The sequence below is a fragment of the Dendropsophus ebraccatus genome, chromosome 4 (assembly GCF_027789765.1).
Source record: "Dendropsophus ebraccatus isolate aDenEbr1 chromosome 4, aDenEbr1.pat, whole genome shotgun sequence".
Lineage (NCBI taxonomy): Eukaryota > Metazoa > Chordata > Amphibia > Anura > Hylidae > Dendropsophus > Dendropsophus ebraccatus.
Window position 1 is genome coordinate 144,304,111 of NC_091457.1, and position 17,617 is coordinate 144,321,727.

At 42.9% G+C, this 17,617-nt stretch overlaps 1 protein-coding gene across 2 annotated transcripts in view; it reads left to right on the forward strand.

Annotated features, from left to right (window-relative positions):
• Nucleotides 1–15,863, forward strand: part of LOC138788918 (40-kDa huntingtin-associated protein-like) — a 30,314-nt gene extending 14,451 nt beyond the window's left edge. For both annotated transcript variants that reach the window (XM_069967313.1, XM_069967312.1), the window contains exons 8-12: nucleotides 1,836–1,900; nucleotides 3,610–3,691; nucleotides 5,825–5,871; nucleotides 8,334–8,389; nucleotides 15,018–15,863. In XM_069967313.1, coding sequence (XP_069823414.1) covers nucleotides 1,836–1,900; nucleotides 3,610–3,691; nucleotides 5,825–5,871; nucleotides 8,334–8,389; nucleotides 15,018–15,099 — 332 coding nt within the window. In that variant the 3' untranslated portion in view covers nucleotides 15,100–15,863. The remainder of the gene's footprint in view (nucleotides 1–1,835; nucleotides 1,901–3,609; nucleotides 3,692–5,824; nucleotides 5,872–8,333; nucleotides 8,390–15,017) is intronic.
• The last annotated feature ends 1,754 nt before the right edge of the window (nucleotides 15,864–17,617 follow it).

Below are 17,617 nucleotides of genomic sequence, written 5' to 3' on the forward strand. Positions count from 1 at the left end.
CACGCCTCACGTGGTGTGCCCTGCTCAGTGATGTCACTGGCAACTCCCTTATCAGCTTTGTCCGGGGCCTTGTCAGCTTCCTCCAAACCACTGCTGAAACGATGGATGTCCAGATGTAAGGTCAGAGACTTGTGCAGAGATGGAGTATTGCACGATTTTCAACATTTACAGAGGAATTTCAATATTCCTCCTTGTGATTTTTTCTTATATCTGCAAATCAGGCACTGCCTATCTAACGTTCCCAATTCCAATCCTCGGTGGAGTAATGAGATTCACAACTCTCTTTTGGGTCGCCTGAAAGGACTCCGTCCTCTCTATAACATACTGGGAAACTTTTTTAATTTTACAAAATCTTCTGCGATTGTTAAATGGGAAACATCCTTGCACAAGTCTTACTCTGCGGAGGAGTGGTTACGGGCCTACACATGGTCTCTCAGATCAGCAATGGCAGTACCCCAAAGGGAGAATCTACTAAAAACTAGACTGCACTGGTATTTTACCCCACAAAAACTACATCATGTTTATCCCTCCTCATCCCCCCTTTGTTGGCGCAACTGTGGGAATATTGGCTCCCTAATTCATGTACTATGGGAATGTCCCTGCCTTACACCTTATTGGACCTCTGTGAACTATGCGCTTCTTCTACCTTTACTGTGTTCTTGTTGTTTTTTTTATAATATTATCAGTGGAATCCATTTTATTCCTGCCCAGTTCTTTGGTTCCTTTTAGGTTGTTATTTTTCATGGACTGTCTGCATTTAATATTTGCTTATCTCGATTGCACCAATACGAAGGGACTTGGATGATGTGCATTGGTCCTGTTGACGAGATCTCCAATAGATTTCAAGCCATTTCAAGTCATTACACCCATGGACATTAGTTATCGCCGTACATGTTCTCTGAATGCAGGCTGTCCGGCTAACCCTTCTTGTTACTTTTCCTGTTACTCTTGTGTGTGTCTTATATACCTGATTGTTATAAAACTGAAAATTTTCAATAAAAAAGTATTGAAACGTAAATTACAAATCTATATAACTTTCTGACACCAGTTGATTTGAAAGAAAAAGATTTTAGCTGGACAACCCCTTTAAAGAACTCAGATCTGTATAACCAATTCCTCCTAACAAAAGATGTTCCTGATGATTGGAGAACAGCCAATGTTATACCCATCTACAAGAAGGGGAGTAGAGAAGAGCCCAGTAACTACAGGCCAGTTAGCCTGACATCTGTAGTAGTAAAAATGATGGAAACTGTTCTAAAAAAAAAGAAAAAAAAAGAAGCCAATGGATCACATAAAAATCAAAAATTTGATGGATCCAAACCAGCATGGCTTTACTGAGGGCCAATCATGTCAGACTAATCTCATTGATTTCTTTGACTATGTCACAGAAGTGCTGGATGAAGGTGGTGCCGTGGATATCGCCTATCTGGACTTCAGCAAAGCTTTCAGTACAGTTCCCCATGAGGAGCTGAGACCACTGTGGATGTGTTCAATCATTGGGAGCTGTTCTCTGTGTGATCCCCTTCACTATATTGTCTATATGCCATATCCTTCTGTTGTTATAATACAAAATGAGCAATAATTGTGCAGCCACGATGACCTCAGACACACGTGTGACATAGAGTATTACATGCTGGACCTTATATAACGGGTTGAACTTCCGCATTAGTGTACAAAGGGAAATACTCTGGTGTCTACTATGTAATACTGTGCTCCCCCAGCTGCAGTGTCCAGCAGCTGCACCTATAGTGAACACCAGGGCAGCTTCTTTTATCGGTAGGGTATGTCAGGTTGACGTTTATTCAGTATTATGATATTTGTGATCTATCTTCCAGGAGCATTTTTAGACGTTATTGTAAGATGTGAAGTTTCCCGGGTCCTTCTCCTCATGTTACTTCAGGTAAGCTCCATGATGTTATAGGCTGGTGTAATAGTCTCTTCTGTGACGGCACAGTCCCTATACAGGTGACACCTTCCTGCAGCCTGAATGCACGGTTGGTATGATTCCCTGGCTGATGCCATCCATCCTCATAGACGTGTTTGTGACCAGTGCCGAGCAAAACTACTCTATGAATGTACAAAACTGAAGTATCAGTAGTGAATTGTTCTGTCTAGAAAAAAAGAAAAGCCTCCTCTATACAAGTGCTCTGAGTCATAGCTGGCAATTTCTTTTTATAGACAGAACAAATTCCCTGTGATCCTTTGGTTTCATAGATTTTTAATGCACTGGTGTGACTGCTAGCCCTGATAGATACTGTCCAGCATCCATAGGCTGTCATGCTAAAGAACTGGTATGTTTAGGGTAGATAGCTTCTTATATTAATGAATTGGCATAATGACATTGGATCAATTGTATGCAATTCAGAAAAAGTTGTGAACACATCTGTGAACACATCTGTATATTAGATCAGTGTATGATGTTGGTTATAGTAGGTCAGTGTATGATGATGGTTATAGTAGGTCAGTGTATGATGATAGGTATAGTAGGTCATTGTATGATGATGGTTATAGTAGGTCAGTGTATGATGATGGTTATAGTAGAACAGTGTATGATGATGGTTATAGTAGGTCAGTGTATGATGATGGTTATAGTAGAACAGTGTATGATGATGGTTATAGTAGGTCAGTGTATGATGATGGTTATAGTAGGTCAGTGTATGATGATAGGTATAGTAGGTCAGTGTATGATGATAGGTATAGTAGGTCATTGTATGATGATGGTTATAGTAGGTCAGTGTATGATGATGGTTATGGTAGGTCAGTGTATGATGATGGTTATAGTAGGTCAGTGTATGAGGATAGGTATAGTAGGTCAGTGTATGATGATGGTTATGGTAGGTCAGTGTATGATGATGGTTATAGTAGGTCAGTGTATGAGGATAGGTATAGTAGGTCAGTGTATGATGATGGTTATGGTAGGTCCGTGTATGATGATGGTTATAGTAGGTCAGTGTATGAGGATAGGTATAGTAGGTCAGTGTATGATGATGGTTATAGTAGGTCAGTGTATGATGATGGTTATAGTAGGTCAGTGTATGATGAATATAGTAGGTCAGTGTATGATGATAGGTATAGTAGGTCAGTGTATGATGATGGTTATAGTAGGTCAGTGTATGATGATGGGTATAGTAGGTCAGTGTATGATGATGGGTGTAGTAGGTCAGTGTACGATGATGGGTATAGTAGCTCAGTGTATGATGGTGGTTATAGTAGGTCAGTGTATGATGATGGTTATAGTAGGTCAGTGTATGATGAATATAGTAGTTCAGTGTATGATGATAGGTATAGTAGGTCAGTGTATGATGATGGGTATAGTAGGTCAGTGTATGATGATGGGTATAGTAGGTCAGTGTATGATGGTGGTTATAGTAGGTCAGTGTATGATGATGGGTATAGTAGGTCAGTGTATGATGATAGGTATAGTAGGTCAGTGTATGAGGATAGGTATTGTAGGTCAGTGTATGAGGATGGGTATAGTAGGTCAGTGTATGATGGTGGTTATAGTAGATCAGTGTATGGTGGTAGTTATAATAGGTGAGTGTATGATAATAGTTTGATCAGTGTTACCAGCAATATGTTGTGCTGACATTACGTCCGTTCTTCTTTCAGCCTCCACCTCAGAAACTATTGCCGGAACATGCACAGACTCTGGAGAAGTATGACTGGGAAGCGTTTGACAGTCACAGCCATGGTACAAGCTATTACATGTGATGAATGGCAGTTCTGGCGACTCTCTGCAACATAAATGTATTTTGTGTGTGTTGTTACCCCTACCAACCATATCTAATAAAGGAGTGCCCTACCGGCAGAATAGGCCATCAGTATTAGATCGGCAGGGGGCTGACTTTTGGCACTCCCCCATAGGTCACCTGTTGGCAGGGGCCCCGGTGCTCATGTTAGTGCTGCAGCCCCTTCGCTGTTTACCCCTGCTCGATTTTGCCATCACAATAGTATTAGTAATGATGGTAACAGATACTGTAGTGTTGCCCCATTCACTTAAATGGGACTTATATGCAGTACTTTGCACCTCTGCTACTAATACAAGCACAAGTAAAAATTGAAGAGGCTGCAGCACTCGTACAAAAGCCACGCTTCCTTACACAGTCGATCGTGGGGGCTCCTGGAGTCAGACCTCCGAAGATCTAATGTTATGGACAGACTCACCACAGAGCAGGGCAGCACAGCCCCGAGGAGGGGAATCTGATTTTACCTTTATGAGGTATACAGGGAGCTGCTGTCAGTATATACAGTGAGTACACCTACGAATACTGTACTGAACTATTTAAGTATAAAGTGGCCAACCCCTTTAACTGTTCCATTTTCTTATACCAACACTTAAAGTGTCCTTGTCGGTTCATTTTTTTTTTTTTTTTTTGCAGAGATAAATAGTACAGGTGATTCTAAGAAACTTTGTAATTGGGTTTATTAGGCAAATATGCTATTATCTGCATTCAAAAAGACTTTCCCCAGGCCCCCCTCCCCCTCCTTTCTCTCATCCACTGCTCATTATCAGGAAATTTTGACTAGTTTACATCAGTCAAGCCCTGTGTAATTATCAGGAATCTATGGAGAGGGGAGGGAGAGGAGGGAGATTAGTTGCTAGCAGAGAACAAAGGATTACACAGTGGGAGCTGTGTGAAAGCTGGTATTCAGAGGTCAGTGATGTAGCTGTAAATTTGTTGTCCTGTTTTGGACAACAGGACAACCCATGAAGACAGGGGGGAGAGCTTCAAACTGCTTTTTTACGATAAAAATGCATTTTTCGGCTAATAAACCCGTTTCTTAAAAAAAAGTTTTTAAAAATCGCCTGTTCTATTGATTTCTGCAAAAAAAAAAAAAAAAATTAAAATGACAGTAACACTTTAAATTAGTATGCTATATTTTTTTTCACAATTTTTTCCAAGTTTCCAAAAATTACAGAGTGCTATGAACAGGTACATAACAACCGGGTATCTGTCCAGTCACATCATATGTGTTGTGCGTACAGTGAACACCTGACTAATTGTGGGTCTACACACCCATTTCATACTATATATATATATATATATATATATATATATATATATATATATATATATAATATACACGCAGATATATAATATTGTAATCCTGAATAAAAAGGCATTTCTCCTTCTGAAGGACCTGACCTGTCCACGCAAGGTAAATCAAGGCTTCCTTCTCATGTCATCTCCTGCTTTGCTGCTGCTGTTTATTTCCTTTCTGCCCATAGCAGCTTGCAAAGCCAGAGCCTTAGTAACTCTTCTCTAACCAACATGTCATCTGTATTAGTGAGCACTGTATAAATCATCCCCCAGCACGGTACCAGCCCATTCAGTGCACTCCCACCAGTACTGTATCATGGCATAGCAGAGAGGAGTATGGGATATGTTGTGATTAGAGGAGTAACTATGTGTGTACAGATCAGCTGGTCGTCAGTAGATTGAGAAATATCCGGATGCCATGAAAGGGGCTCAGTAATAATGGAGGTATACTTTAATTGTTGTTAGTCACTTGTTAGAGCCCATAGATGACTGTGAGGATATTGGAGGAATTATATAAGTACTGTAGCGGCTTACCGTACTTATCTGCTTCAAGCCACCAGCATTTCTGTGTCATCAGTAAGCAATGGATTGATGAGTAAAATGGGGAAATAGTAATTCTTGTGGCTTTTTTAGGGTGGAGTTTTGGCCTTTTGGTTTATGGTGTAAATGTTTATAGACACAATAATAATAGTACAATTCCTATGTGTCATATGGTGACTAATTCTCTCCAATGTTACAATAGTTTCTCACTTGTTTTTTATTTTTATTTTTTGTTTCCACAGTGAATTACCTGACGGAGGAGGTGTTCTTACTGTTACAGTCTGTTGTGGTAGGTGTCTCCTTATGTACATGGCGGTATACTGTGCTCTGTGTTATGGTTCCTCCAGGAATGACGGCTCTGATGTAAAATCACACATGAACAGGATTGTAGAATATATGGAATGAGCTCCTTTACTCAACCCCCATTCTGTTAGGGTGAGATCACATGCAAAAATTAGCTTTTTGTTTGACCATAACTCATGAATAACAAATTGAATTTTTTTAGGGTGCCTTCACACGTACCGGATCCGCAGCCGATTTAACGAAGCGAATTCGCAGCGAAATCTGCTGCAGATCCAGTGCCATTCATCCCTATGAGAGTACATTCTCGCATGCGGGATTGACATCCCACTGTGAGTATGCGAGTTAACCCCTCGCCCTCCGCTGCCAAGAGCATACAGTACCTGCTTGGCGCTGCAGCTGCATGCAACCACGGTGCTGAGCAGGTAATGTAAATGGAAATATCAGTTAAAACAGCTGTGTTTCTGGGTGTATTGGGTGAAAAAAAATTGACCGATTTTACAGCTGTGAAAATGAAGGAGTAAGCCATGCATCCATCCATCCATCCATCCATCCTTGCATCCATCCATCTACTTACGAAATAGGCTTGTCTTGGAAGTGACAGCTCAGATCAGCCAGGCACTGGCCCTGGTGTTGCCCTGCTTTAGTCAGTGATTAGCTGAGCAATCTATGAAAATGGTCATTTTACTCATAATTTTAAAGGGGTATTTCAGAAAAAGAATTCCTTAAAGTCAACTGGTGCCAGAGATTTGTAGTTTATTTCTATTAAAAAAAAAAAAAAATCTCAAGTCTTCCAGTACTTATCAGCTGCTGCATGTGGTGTATTCTTTCCAGTCTGAAGAGCAAGAAGGTTTTCTATGGGGGGGATTTACTACTGCTCTGGACAGTTCCTGACATGGACAGAGGTGGCAGCAGAGGGCACTGTAAAGAATACATCCCTTCCTGCAGGACAAACAGCAGATGATAAGTACTGGAAGACTGGAGATTTTTTTTTTTAAATAGTAAATTACAAATCTTTTTTTTTTTTTTTTTTTTTTTTTTGCTGGAGTGTCTCTTCAAATAAATTTGGCCCACCAGTATTCCAATATATTTTAGACTGAGAGGCAAAACCATGTGCTTTCAGGCTGCGGTAAATACATGTGACATCATCAGCGGTGCATGCGTTCTGATCTGCTTTTCTCCTAGCTGCTTCAAAATTATGTGTGATTGCATGCTTTGCCAGGTGTAAGTCATCACTACAGCTATGAGGACTGTGCGCTCTCTGTCCTGCTTCTCATGACTGCCTCAGGGCAATGTTCACAAGTGCAGATCACTGTTTGAAGCTCCCTGAGAGGAGAGCAGATCAGGGCTCATACACTGGCGCTGACATCGCAGGCATCTGCCCCGGGTTGAAAGTACAGGCAGTCTGCAGTCTAGGGGTGTATACCCAGTAGGGTTAGTTTAGAGTGAAGGAGATGAACTCTGCTGGGCTTTTGACCCTTGAGCTTTAACCCCCAATTTGCTTATTATTTCTAATAATTAAATAGATCTCAGTGCCGGAGCAATGGATTGCAATAAGAGTGGCATGCATTGATAACATTTTATGTGATTCATAAAGCAATTTTAGAGTAGAAAAGTTATATACAGACACAGACAAGTGTTATACAGGTATACATCTAATGTGCAGCATCTGAGCTTGAGGATGATGCGGAGGATTTTCCCTGGTGTCTAATGGATGGATTCCCTCCACCCCACCCCGATGCGATCGTGGAGGAGGGATCTCTACATCGGAATGACGCTGATCTCTGCTCGCTATTCTATTAATCTGGTCTGCAGCAGACCAGACCAATAGAGCACTGATCTCATTGATCGGTTCCGTATAATGCATACTACACTGATCTATGAGAGATGATTGTAGTTATATTAGAATTCCTCCAGGGGGCTTCTAATGTACAGTATAAGTTTAAAAAAAAAAAGTGTTTTTATTAATAAAACAAATCCCCTCCCCTTCCCATTTAATAAATAAAAATAAATAAACATATTTGGTATCGCCGCGTGCGTAATCGCCTGAACTATTAAATGATCCCATTCCTGATCTCGCACGGTAAATGGCGTAAGTGCAAAATCCTGCCAAAGTTGCAACATTTTTTTCTGGTTCGGTAGCATATTGGCTTCAAAAATTGGCTTTGTCATTAAGGGGTTAAAGGGAATCAGTCAGCATGATTGTGCCGATGTAGCTCCCAGCTGCACCCTATAGATCTACTTTGCAGCTGGCAGAGCTCACCAGCCATGTCTGCAGCGTTACATGTATATCCTCGCAGTCTCGCAATATGTCATACAGATAGGTCTATGTATAGAGTACTTATAGCTTTCATGGTAAGATGATGGGGCTGTGCAGAATTTTCTTTCTGTGAAGTTGGCATCTCATGTTATACGGATCTTATTTACTTATTGACATATTGTTACCCACAGATGGCGTGCCAGGAAAATGACGTGGAATCACTAAAAATTTTGCAAGTGGAACTTTGGTATGTGCGGCAGCGGTCTATATACTGTACACTATTCAGGGAACTGTTCTGTAACTAACCTTGTATTTCTTATGGTGGGGAATCTCATGACCACCTCATATAAGAAGACAATGTTACATGGTATCCGGTCTTCTTCAGACTCATATATTGTAGCCAGGTCTACTGAACCAAAGCTGCTGCACCATAGAGGACTATGAAGCAGAAGACAGGCCGGTAAACATGGCTACAATAAGGGCTTACATCTGCAAATATCTCCAACCACTGCCCATCCTGGTGGCATCCCTCAATGAAGATAGAGGTGGCCACTATTATAGAGAGAGGCGAGCTGACTGTGCCCTAGGGGTTAAAGTGTCACTGTAGTACAGGCGATTTTAAGAAACTTTGTAATTGGGTTTATTAGCTGAAAAATGCATTTTTTTTCATGAAAAAGCAGTTTGAGGCTGGGTTCACTTTACGTGTATTTCAGTCAGTATTTTGGTCCTCATATTACAACCAAAACCAGGAGTGGATTAAAAACACAAAGGATCTGTTCACACAATGGTGAAATTGAACTGACCTCTCTGACCTCTGAATGCCGGCTTTTACACAGCTCCTGATGTGTAATTCTTTGTTGTCTGCTCTCTGCTGCCGACTAATCTCCCTCCTCCCCCCTCCGCTCTCCATAGAACAGACAGGGCCCGACTGATGTAAAAGAGTCGAGATTTCCTGATAATGAGCAGTGGATGAGAGAGAGGAGGGAGGGGGGGGACTGGGAAAAGGCTTTTTGAATGCAGATAATGGCATATTTGCCTAATAAGCCCAAGATACAAAGTTTCTTAAAATCGCCTGTACTATTGATTTCTGCAAAAAAAAAAAAAAAATACGACAGTGACACTTTAAATGGGAGGTATAGAAGTAGAGGAAATTATTGTGCTGTGCAGGGGTCGGATGAACCTGTTTCTGAACATACACTATATAGACAGATTATTGTAAGCATTAGGCACCTACAGGAGCCTTTAGGCCATTCCATTATAAATCTATAGGTATTAATGGAGTTGGTGCTCCGCTTGCAGATAGAACAGCTTGTGGGACGTTTTTCTACAAGGTGTCTGTTGCCCAGTCATCCAGAAGAACATTGGGGGGAATTTTTTTTTTTTTTTAAATGTAATATTTATTAACATTTTTCAATAAATCAAGGCAAACAAAAAAAAAATATAGGGCTACCAAATACAAGCAGTACAGGGTGTATGGCATAGTGAGAAGATAGAAACAACCCGCCTTTAAAGAGGACAGTGGCAATTTGTGGTAAAAGAAGAATAAACTGACACATAACAACCCAAACCTTGGGAAAACAGCATATCAACCAATATAACCAATACACCAGAGCAGTCATTGTAAGCAATGTGTAGCCCCACAGCAAATAAAACAAGGGGAGCAAACACAGAAACACGCAGACTTAGGGAATAGACATAAAGGAAGGGCAGGGGTAGGAAGGGGGGGGGTACAGATCAACAAATCCAAAACTTTTCTTTTTTTAGTGAGATATACCAGTGCGCCCACAGTAGGCCTCCCAGGGAGCCCAAACAGATTCAAACAATGGAAGTTGGTTATTCAGGGATGCGGTGAGTCGCTCGAGGCCCCTGATTTCCTTTACCCTTGCAAATAAGTCCTCAAAGGATGGAGGGGAGGTCTGCTTCCAATTACTGGGGATGAGGGACTTGGCGGCTGTTAATATCTGAAGCATCAATTTGGTGGGTTTCTTACCTAGTTTTTTAGGCGTAACATTAAAAAGATAGGTTAAGGGATCTCAAGGGATCGAAATTTCCAAAACTGATGAGATCAATGCGGCCACCTGCAACCAGAAGCCCGCAATGATTGGCAGTCCCAGAAGATATGGAGCAGGGTACCCACTGCGCCATTACACCTCCAACAGACCGAAGGGATACTACTATTCAATTTATGGAGCAATTCAGGGGTGTGATACCAGCACATCAAGAATTTGTAGTGGGTCTCCTTATAGTTTGTACATATAGAAGAAGAGGCCGCCCTACTCCATATCACCTGCCATACCTCGGGGGAGATCGTTCTACCCAGTGAAGCCTCCCATCTATCCATATACTTGTGTCGAACAGGCAAGTCCCCCACAGGCGAGTTCAAAATTTGATATATGGCCGAAATGAGGCCTCTGGTGGATCCTCCCTCCCTTATCACTTGCTCAAAGGCCGTGGGCCTCGAGACTGTGAAGAACCCAAAAACCGAATGCATATAGTGTCGTATAGCAAGATAAGAAAAGTACTGTGACCCAGGGAGGTCGTACTTTTCCCTAAGTTTGTCAAAGGGCCGGAGGGTTCGCGTCACTGGGTCCACGATATCAGCAAAGTGGAACAACCTTTTACCAATCCAATGTCTCACTACTAAGGGGGACATGCCAATCTCGAGGGAGGGCGTCAACAAGAAGGAGATGAAAGGAGAGTCCTTGGAATAAAGACAGAAGCGGGCTGCGCATGTGGACCATATCTGCCTTGTAAAGAGAATCGGGCCAAGCATGGAAGAGGAGGGACAGGGGGGGGAGCAGAGGACCACAGAAACATTGGGGGAAATTTATCAAGGGTTTTGCGCCTATTTTTCAGTGAATAATTGGATTTTTGCCTATTTTTGGTCTAAATTCTATTTCTGTACCAGTATTCGAGAGGCGAATATTTTTCGGATGCAACTTTTTTTTTAATCTGCCTGTTTTGAGTATTTACCCAAAAGTTTGCATAATCGGGGATTAGCGCCCAATTTATTATTTGCGACCTTTTAAAACATTGCACAGACAGGTGCAGGCCAGCGTCTGGTCAGTACCAGGTGAATATGCTTATGCAATTTTTGCGACTTTTTTTTTTATGCAACTTTTTACTCAGATACATTCACTATGGCAGTGTGAATCAGTCACAAGATATTGGAACAAAATACACACCAATCCCCAGTAGAATAGTTGCACACATTAGACTCCTTAGTAAATGTCCCCCATTGAGTCTCTGGTTTAGACTGATTTGTGTGACACTCAATCAGACTAATAATAATTATGTATATTTGTATGGTGCCAACATATTCTGTAGCAATTCTAGGGGTACATAGACAAAAATGAGACATTACAGAGAGATACATGTAATTATAAACCATCCATGAGGAGTGAGTGTCTGGCCGCAAGAACTTGCAGTCTAAGGCCCAGTTCACACCATGTCAATTTCAATGTCAATTCATTGAATGGAGAGGGAAAGAAGCGGACGTGCGCCCTCCCATTCAGACTCTGCAGGACACTGAGCGCAGCGGAGAGCTTCACCGTAGAATTCCGCCGTTTTTGCTCCGTTTGAACTGGGCCTAAGAGGAGAGGATGGAGACAAAAGGCAGAGGGCAAAGTACTTCATTGTTACTATGGTTCATCCATCTTTATAAATAGGACGGTGCAGGTAGAAGGGGTGAGCCAGTCACCAACCATTGCCTGTATGTACCGGTCTAAGCGTCCTATTAGATAAAGCAAATTTACCTTCTCTTTATGTTCTCTCCGTTCTCTCTCGTTACAAACGAGCGCTTTTGGGAACAACCTGAAATTATTTACTATAACACATGGAACGACAGTCGTTAGTTACACTCTGTGCAAACTATTGTAATAACGAATCAACAACATATGAGCGGCATCAGTATACTGACTGGCACAGGGGGAGGCATTGGTGTAGCGACTGGCACAGGGAGGAAGCATCAGTATAGTGACTGGCACAGGGGGGAGGCATCAGTATAGTGACTGGCACAGGGGCGAGGCATCAGTATAGTGACTGGCACAGGTGGGAGGCATCAGTGTAGTGACTGGCAAAGGGGAAGGCATTGGTGTAGCGACTGGCACAGGGAAGCATCAGTATAGTGACTGGCACAGGTGGGAGGCATCAGTATAGTGACTGGCAAAGGGGGAGGCATTGGTGTAGCGACTGGCACGGAGGAAGCATCAGAATAGTGACTGGCACAGGGGGGAGGCATCAGTATAGTGACTGGCACAGGGGGGAGGCATCAGTATAGTGACTGGCACAGGGGGGAGGCATCAGTATAGCGACTGGCACGGAGGAAGCATCAGAATAGTGACTGGCACAGGGGGGAGGCATTAGTATAGTGACTGGCACAGGGGGGAGGCATCAGTATAGTGACTGGCACGGGGGGGCATCAGTATAGTGACTGGCACGGGGGGGGCATCAGTATAATGACTGGCACAGGGGGAGGCATCAGTATAGTGACAGGCACAGGGGGGGGCATCAGTATAGTGACTGGCACAGGGGGGAGGCATCAGTATAGTGACTGGCACAGGGGGGAGGCATCAGTATAGTGACTGGCACAGGGGGGAGGCATCAGTATAGTGACTGGCACAGGGGGGAGGCATCAGTATAGTGACTGGCACAGGGGGGGCATCAGTATAGTGACTGGCACAGGGGGAAGGCATCAGTATAGTGACTGGCACAGGGGGAGGCATCAGATAAGTGATTGGCACAGGTGGGGGGCATCAGTATAGTGACTGGCACAGGGGGAGGCATCAGTATAGTGACTGGCACAGGGGGGGGCATCAGTATAGTGACTGGCACAGGGGGAAGGCATCAGTATAGTGACTAGCACAGGGGGGAGGCATCAGTATAGTGACTGGCACAGGGGGGGCATCAGTATAGTGACTGGCACGGGGGGGCATCAGTATAGTGACTGGCACGGGGGGGGGCATCAGTATAGTGACTGGCACAGGGGGGAGGCATCAGTATAGTGACAGGCACAGGGGGGGGCATCAGTATAGTGACTGGCACAGGGGGGAGGCATCAGTATAGTGACTGGCACAGGGGGGAGGCATCAGTATAGTGACTGGCACAGGGGGGAGGCATCAGTATAGTGACTGGCACAGGGGGGAGGCATCAGTATAGTGACTGGCACAGGGGTGAGGCATCAGTATAGTGACTGGCACAGGGGGGGCATCAGTATAGTGACTGGCACAGGGGGAAGGCATCAGTATAGTGACTGGCACAGGGGGAGGCATCAGATAAGTGATTGGCACAGGTGGGGGGCATCAGTATAGTGACTGGCACAGGGGGAGGCATCAGTATAGTGACTGGCACAGGGGGAAGGCATCAGTATAGTGACTGGCACAGGGGGGAGGCATCAGTATAGTGACTGGCACAGGGGGGGCATCAGTATAGTGACTGGCACAGGGGGGGCATCAGTATAGGGAGGAATATAACGTTAGGGATGGCAGATAGACAGTCACTGGTGTAGGAGTTTGGGGAGGAGGTATAGGGAGGGTACTGAAAACCAAACTTGCTGAGATCCAATGGGAAAGTGTAACATGAGAAGAGGAGGGGACCCAGGACTGATCCCTGAGGAACCCCAACTGTAAGGGGAAGAGAAGATAAGGTGAAGCCAGCAAATGAGACACTAAAGGAGCGGTCAGAGAGGTAGGAGGAAAACCAGGACAGAGCAGAGTCAGTACAGTAGCGCAAAGATTTAGCCAGTTTTGGAGCTTCTAGCATCGTAATGAATCAGGATGCAGGGAACTCTGAAGTCCATTTGTAGCACATCACAGTATTTACTGACCATGCACGGAATGTTTGAATACGCCCAAAATTTGAAAGCCCCTTTAATTTTTCGCTAGTTCTGTGTCAGCCATTTCCCCTGTTAATGTGATTAGCCGACATTTGGTGACAGCACATGTGTCCGTCATTATTACATAACTAACATATAGGAGTTCTTACTAGACAGTGTCTAATCTTACTGTAATCCCTCATTAATCCTTGAAGGAATCCTGAAACACTATGGATGTTATGCAATCCCTGCCCCTTCCTCTGGATACAGGACACCCGTTATCGGCCGAGCTTTGGCTTCTTTGTAGCATCACTTATTATTAAAGTGTTATTGTATCTATGAATTCTTCATTCGCAGGTTTGTGCAGATCTTTAGTATGTTTTAGTGCCCGCTGTATTTTGTCATACACAAGGGGGCGATGTATCCTCAGGGTAGGCTATTGATATTAGATCTTCCATTTAGCAATCCACTGTGGACATTATCACTGTTTGTAGCCTGGGATTGCTGTCTGTAGCACATTTGCAGACTTAAAGGTGTTTTGTTTTTTTGTTTTTTTAAATCAACTGATCCCGGAGAGTGCCAGAGATTTGTAATTTACTTCTATTAAAAAATCTCTAGTCTTCCAGTACTTATCAGCTGCTGTATGTTGTGCAGGAAGTGGTGTATTATTTCCAGTCTGACACAGTGCTCTCTGCCACCACCTCTGTCCATGTCAGGAACTGTCCAGAGCAGTAGCAAATTCCCATAGAAAACCTCTCCTGGTCCAGACTGGAAAGAATACACCACTTCCTGCAGGACATATAGCAGCTGATAAGTACTGGAAGACTTGAGATTTTTTTTTATAATTCTTTTATATATATATATTTTTTTATATTTTTTTATAATTTTTATAAATTACAAATCTCTGCCACCAGTTGTTTTAAAAGAAAAACAAGAGCCTGTGTCAGTGAATAACCCCATTACATGACAGTGTAGAAGCGATGTGTGAACATGGTTGTGTCCGTGCCCCATTCTAATGGATGGTATTGTGTACCCACTAACACCTCACCCTCCCTATTTACAGGCCGCTACTGTCAGCAGAACAGAACCACTTACTACATCTGGTCCTGCAAGAAATGATTTCTCCTTCAGGCCAAGGCATATGAACCGTGACACAGATGAGACATGTAAAGAAGACGTCCGTAATGCTGGTGACTGCAGATTTGCATCTCTCCCTCTTTGTCGCAGCTTTTTACAATGTTACTGTATTCTTTTAATGGCTGTGGTGTTCTGCTGTTTTGTTTTATGAGATTTTTGTTATTGGCTTTCCTTTGGAGCAGAGTATCTTCTGTATGGGCTACCAATGCTGAGTTAAAGGGGTTGTCTTTCTTTCAAACCAGCTGGGTAAGAAAGTTTATATAGATTTGTAATTCACTTCTATTTACAAAAATAATATCAATCCTTCCAGTACTTATCAGCTGCTGTATGTCCTGCAGGAAGTAGTGTATTATTTCCAGTCTGATACAGTGCTCTCTACTGCCACCTCTGTCCATGTCAGGAACTGTCCAGAGCAGTAAAGGTTTTCTATGGGGATTTGTTACTGCTCTGGATAGTTCCTATCACAGACAGAGGTGGCAGCAGTTTCAGACTGAAAAGAATACACCACTTCCTGCAGGACATACAGCAGCTGATAAGTACTGGAAGATTTCAATAGAAGTAAATTGCAAATCTATATAACTTTCTAGGAAACCACTATCTCTATCGCCACCCCTGCACCTGCGAGGCCTGTCCTGGTGACATGGACATTGACATTCCTATAGTTTTCAGCACTGTGTAGGGTTCTGTACTGTTGTAGTAATTTATTTGTGAATATAGTATGTACTAAGGTAAAAAAAAACCTCTCAATAAAATGGTCTTTCTTTTTCAATAATATCCAGTTTGATTTTTAAAATTAAATTATTTGTCCTCATTACCACATCTATCATTCACCAGTGTGTACGCTTCTTTCAGTGAAAGATTTAAAAATCAAACATACTGCGAGCATTTCAGTCAGGGATATTCCACTCAAACATAACTTTTGATATGTTGCTGCCCATGGTGAGACTAACAATTCCTTCCATACTTGTTATTATCTGTTCAGTCTCCTTCCCTCAGTTCTGAGATGCTGTTTTCTGCTGAAGACACTGAGTTTTGAGTTTTTCTCTCTCTGTCTCCCCCTCCTCCCTCCCGAGATGTCTGATCGAAACAAGTCCCTGGCAGGCTTTATCTGCAACTTTGTAGTTCCTTTGTAATGCTAGGAGAATTAATGAGGTCAAGTTGCCAATGAACTCACTGCGATTTTCCTTCCAGCTTTACAAAGAAGCTACAGAGTTGCAGATAAAGCTTGCCAAGGACTTGTTTACATCAGACGTCTTGGAAGGGAGGAGGAGAAGAGAAAACGTCACATACAGTGTCTTCAATAGAAAGCAGCAACTCAGAACTGGGGGAAAGAGACTGAATAGATAATAACAAGTGAGGAGTGAATTGTTAGTCTCATGATGGGCAGAAACACATAAAAAGTTATATTTGAGTGGAATACCCATTGAAGGTACAGCACAGGAAAAGCCTTAAAGGGTATTCCCAACACATTGCTTACAGGCTCCCTTGTCGGCCACCACATTCATCACACTGTCAGCTACCAGCTCAGTGGAGCTGTCAGAGTTGGTATAGCTCAGCTAAGCACAGAACTGCAGAGCACAGGCCAGCAGCCATGATGCCAGGGCTTGAGCAGCCCTGCAGTTCCAGACACAGCCATTGATGGCAGCAAAGGGGCCCTGTTGCCTTATACTGCTGCCATTACAATTTTGTGAAGTCACAAGTCACATTCCACTACAGGTTTGCTCTGAAATCAATGATAGTTCTCACCCCATACATTGATAGTAGGAAAACTGCAACGTGTGGATGTCATCGGTAAAATCTCATCTACGTGCCTGGTACTGTATATATAATTTTCAGGTGAAATCTTCAGCTCTTCCATCCGGTGTGGATTATTAACCCTTAGACACAAAGTCTAGTTAAAGGCTCCGTTCTGAAGGGATTGAAGCTTATCCAGTTTGGTTAACAAAATACCTTTGTGTGCTGATGGGTCGGGCTCATCTGCCTAGTTAGGTGGAGATACAGGATCAGGGGATTTAGCGTTGCATAACTTGGCAGATTGTCAGTTTAGGGCTTAAAGGGGTTTTCCAGGCTCTAGTAAATAAAAGTAGCATACAGCAATCATCAAGATTAACAACTAACTCGTGTACATTGTCCCCCTACACGGCACAGGCCATCTAAGTGAATGCCAGTCTCCTGGACTGACTGCTGACATCTGAAATATATGGCGGAAATCGCAATAAATTCAATATAACAGAAACACCAGAGTTGAATATTGTTCCATTGTGTCTTTTACCCTTCTGTGGTTATTTTATTTTTTAATTTTTATACTTAAAAGGAATGTATCTTCAGAAAATGAGTTTTTATGTTAAACAATTTTTGGTGATTTTTTTTTTCTCATTTTCCGTTTTACTACCTATATTATTAAATGACCCTGAAATCTCGCAGTTTTCATTCTGGCCACTAGGCTTAAGACTAAGCTGAGGCTTCCTGTTCTGTCTTTGATGATAAGGAGGAGGCCACTGTAGAGTAGCTGTGAGCTGTACAGCT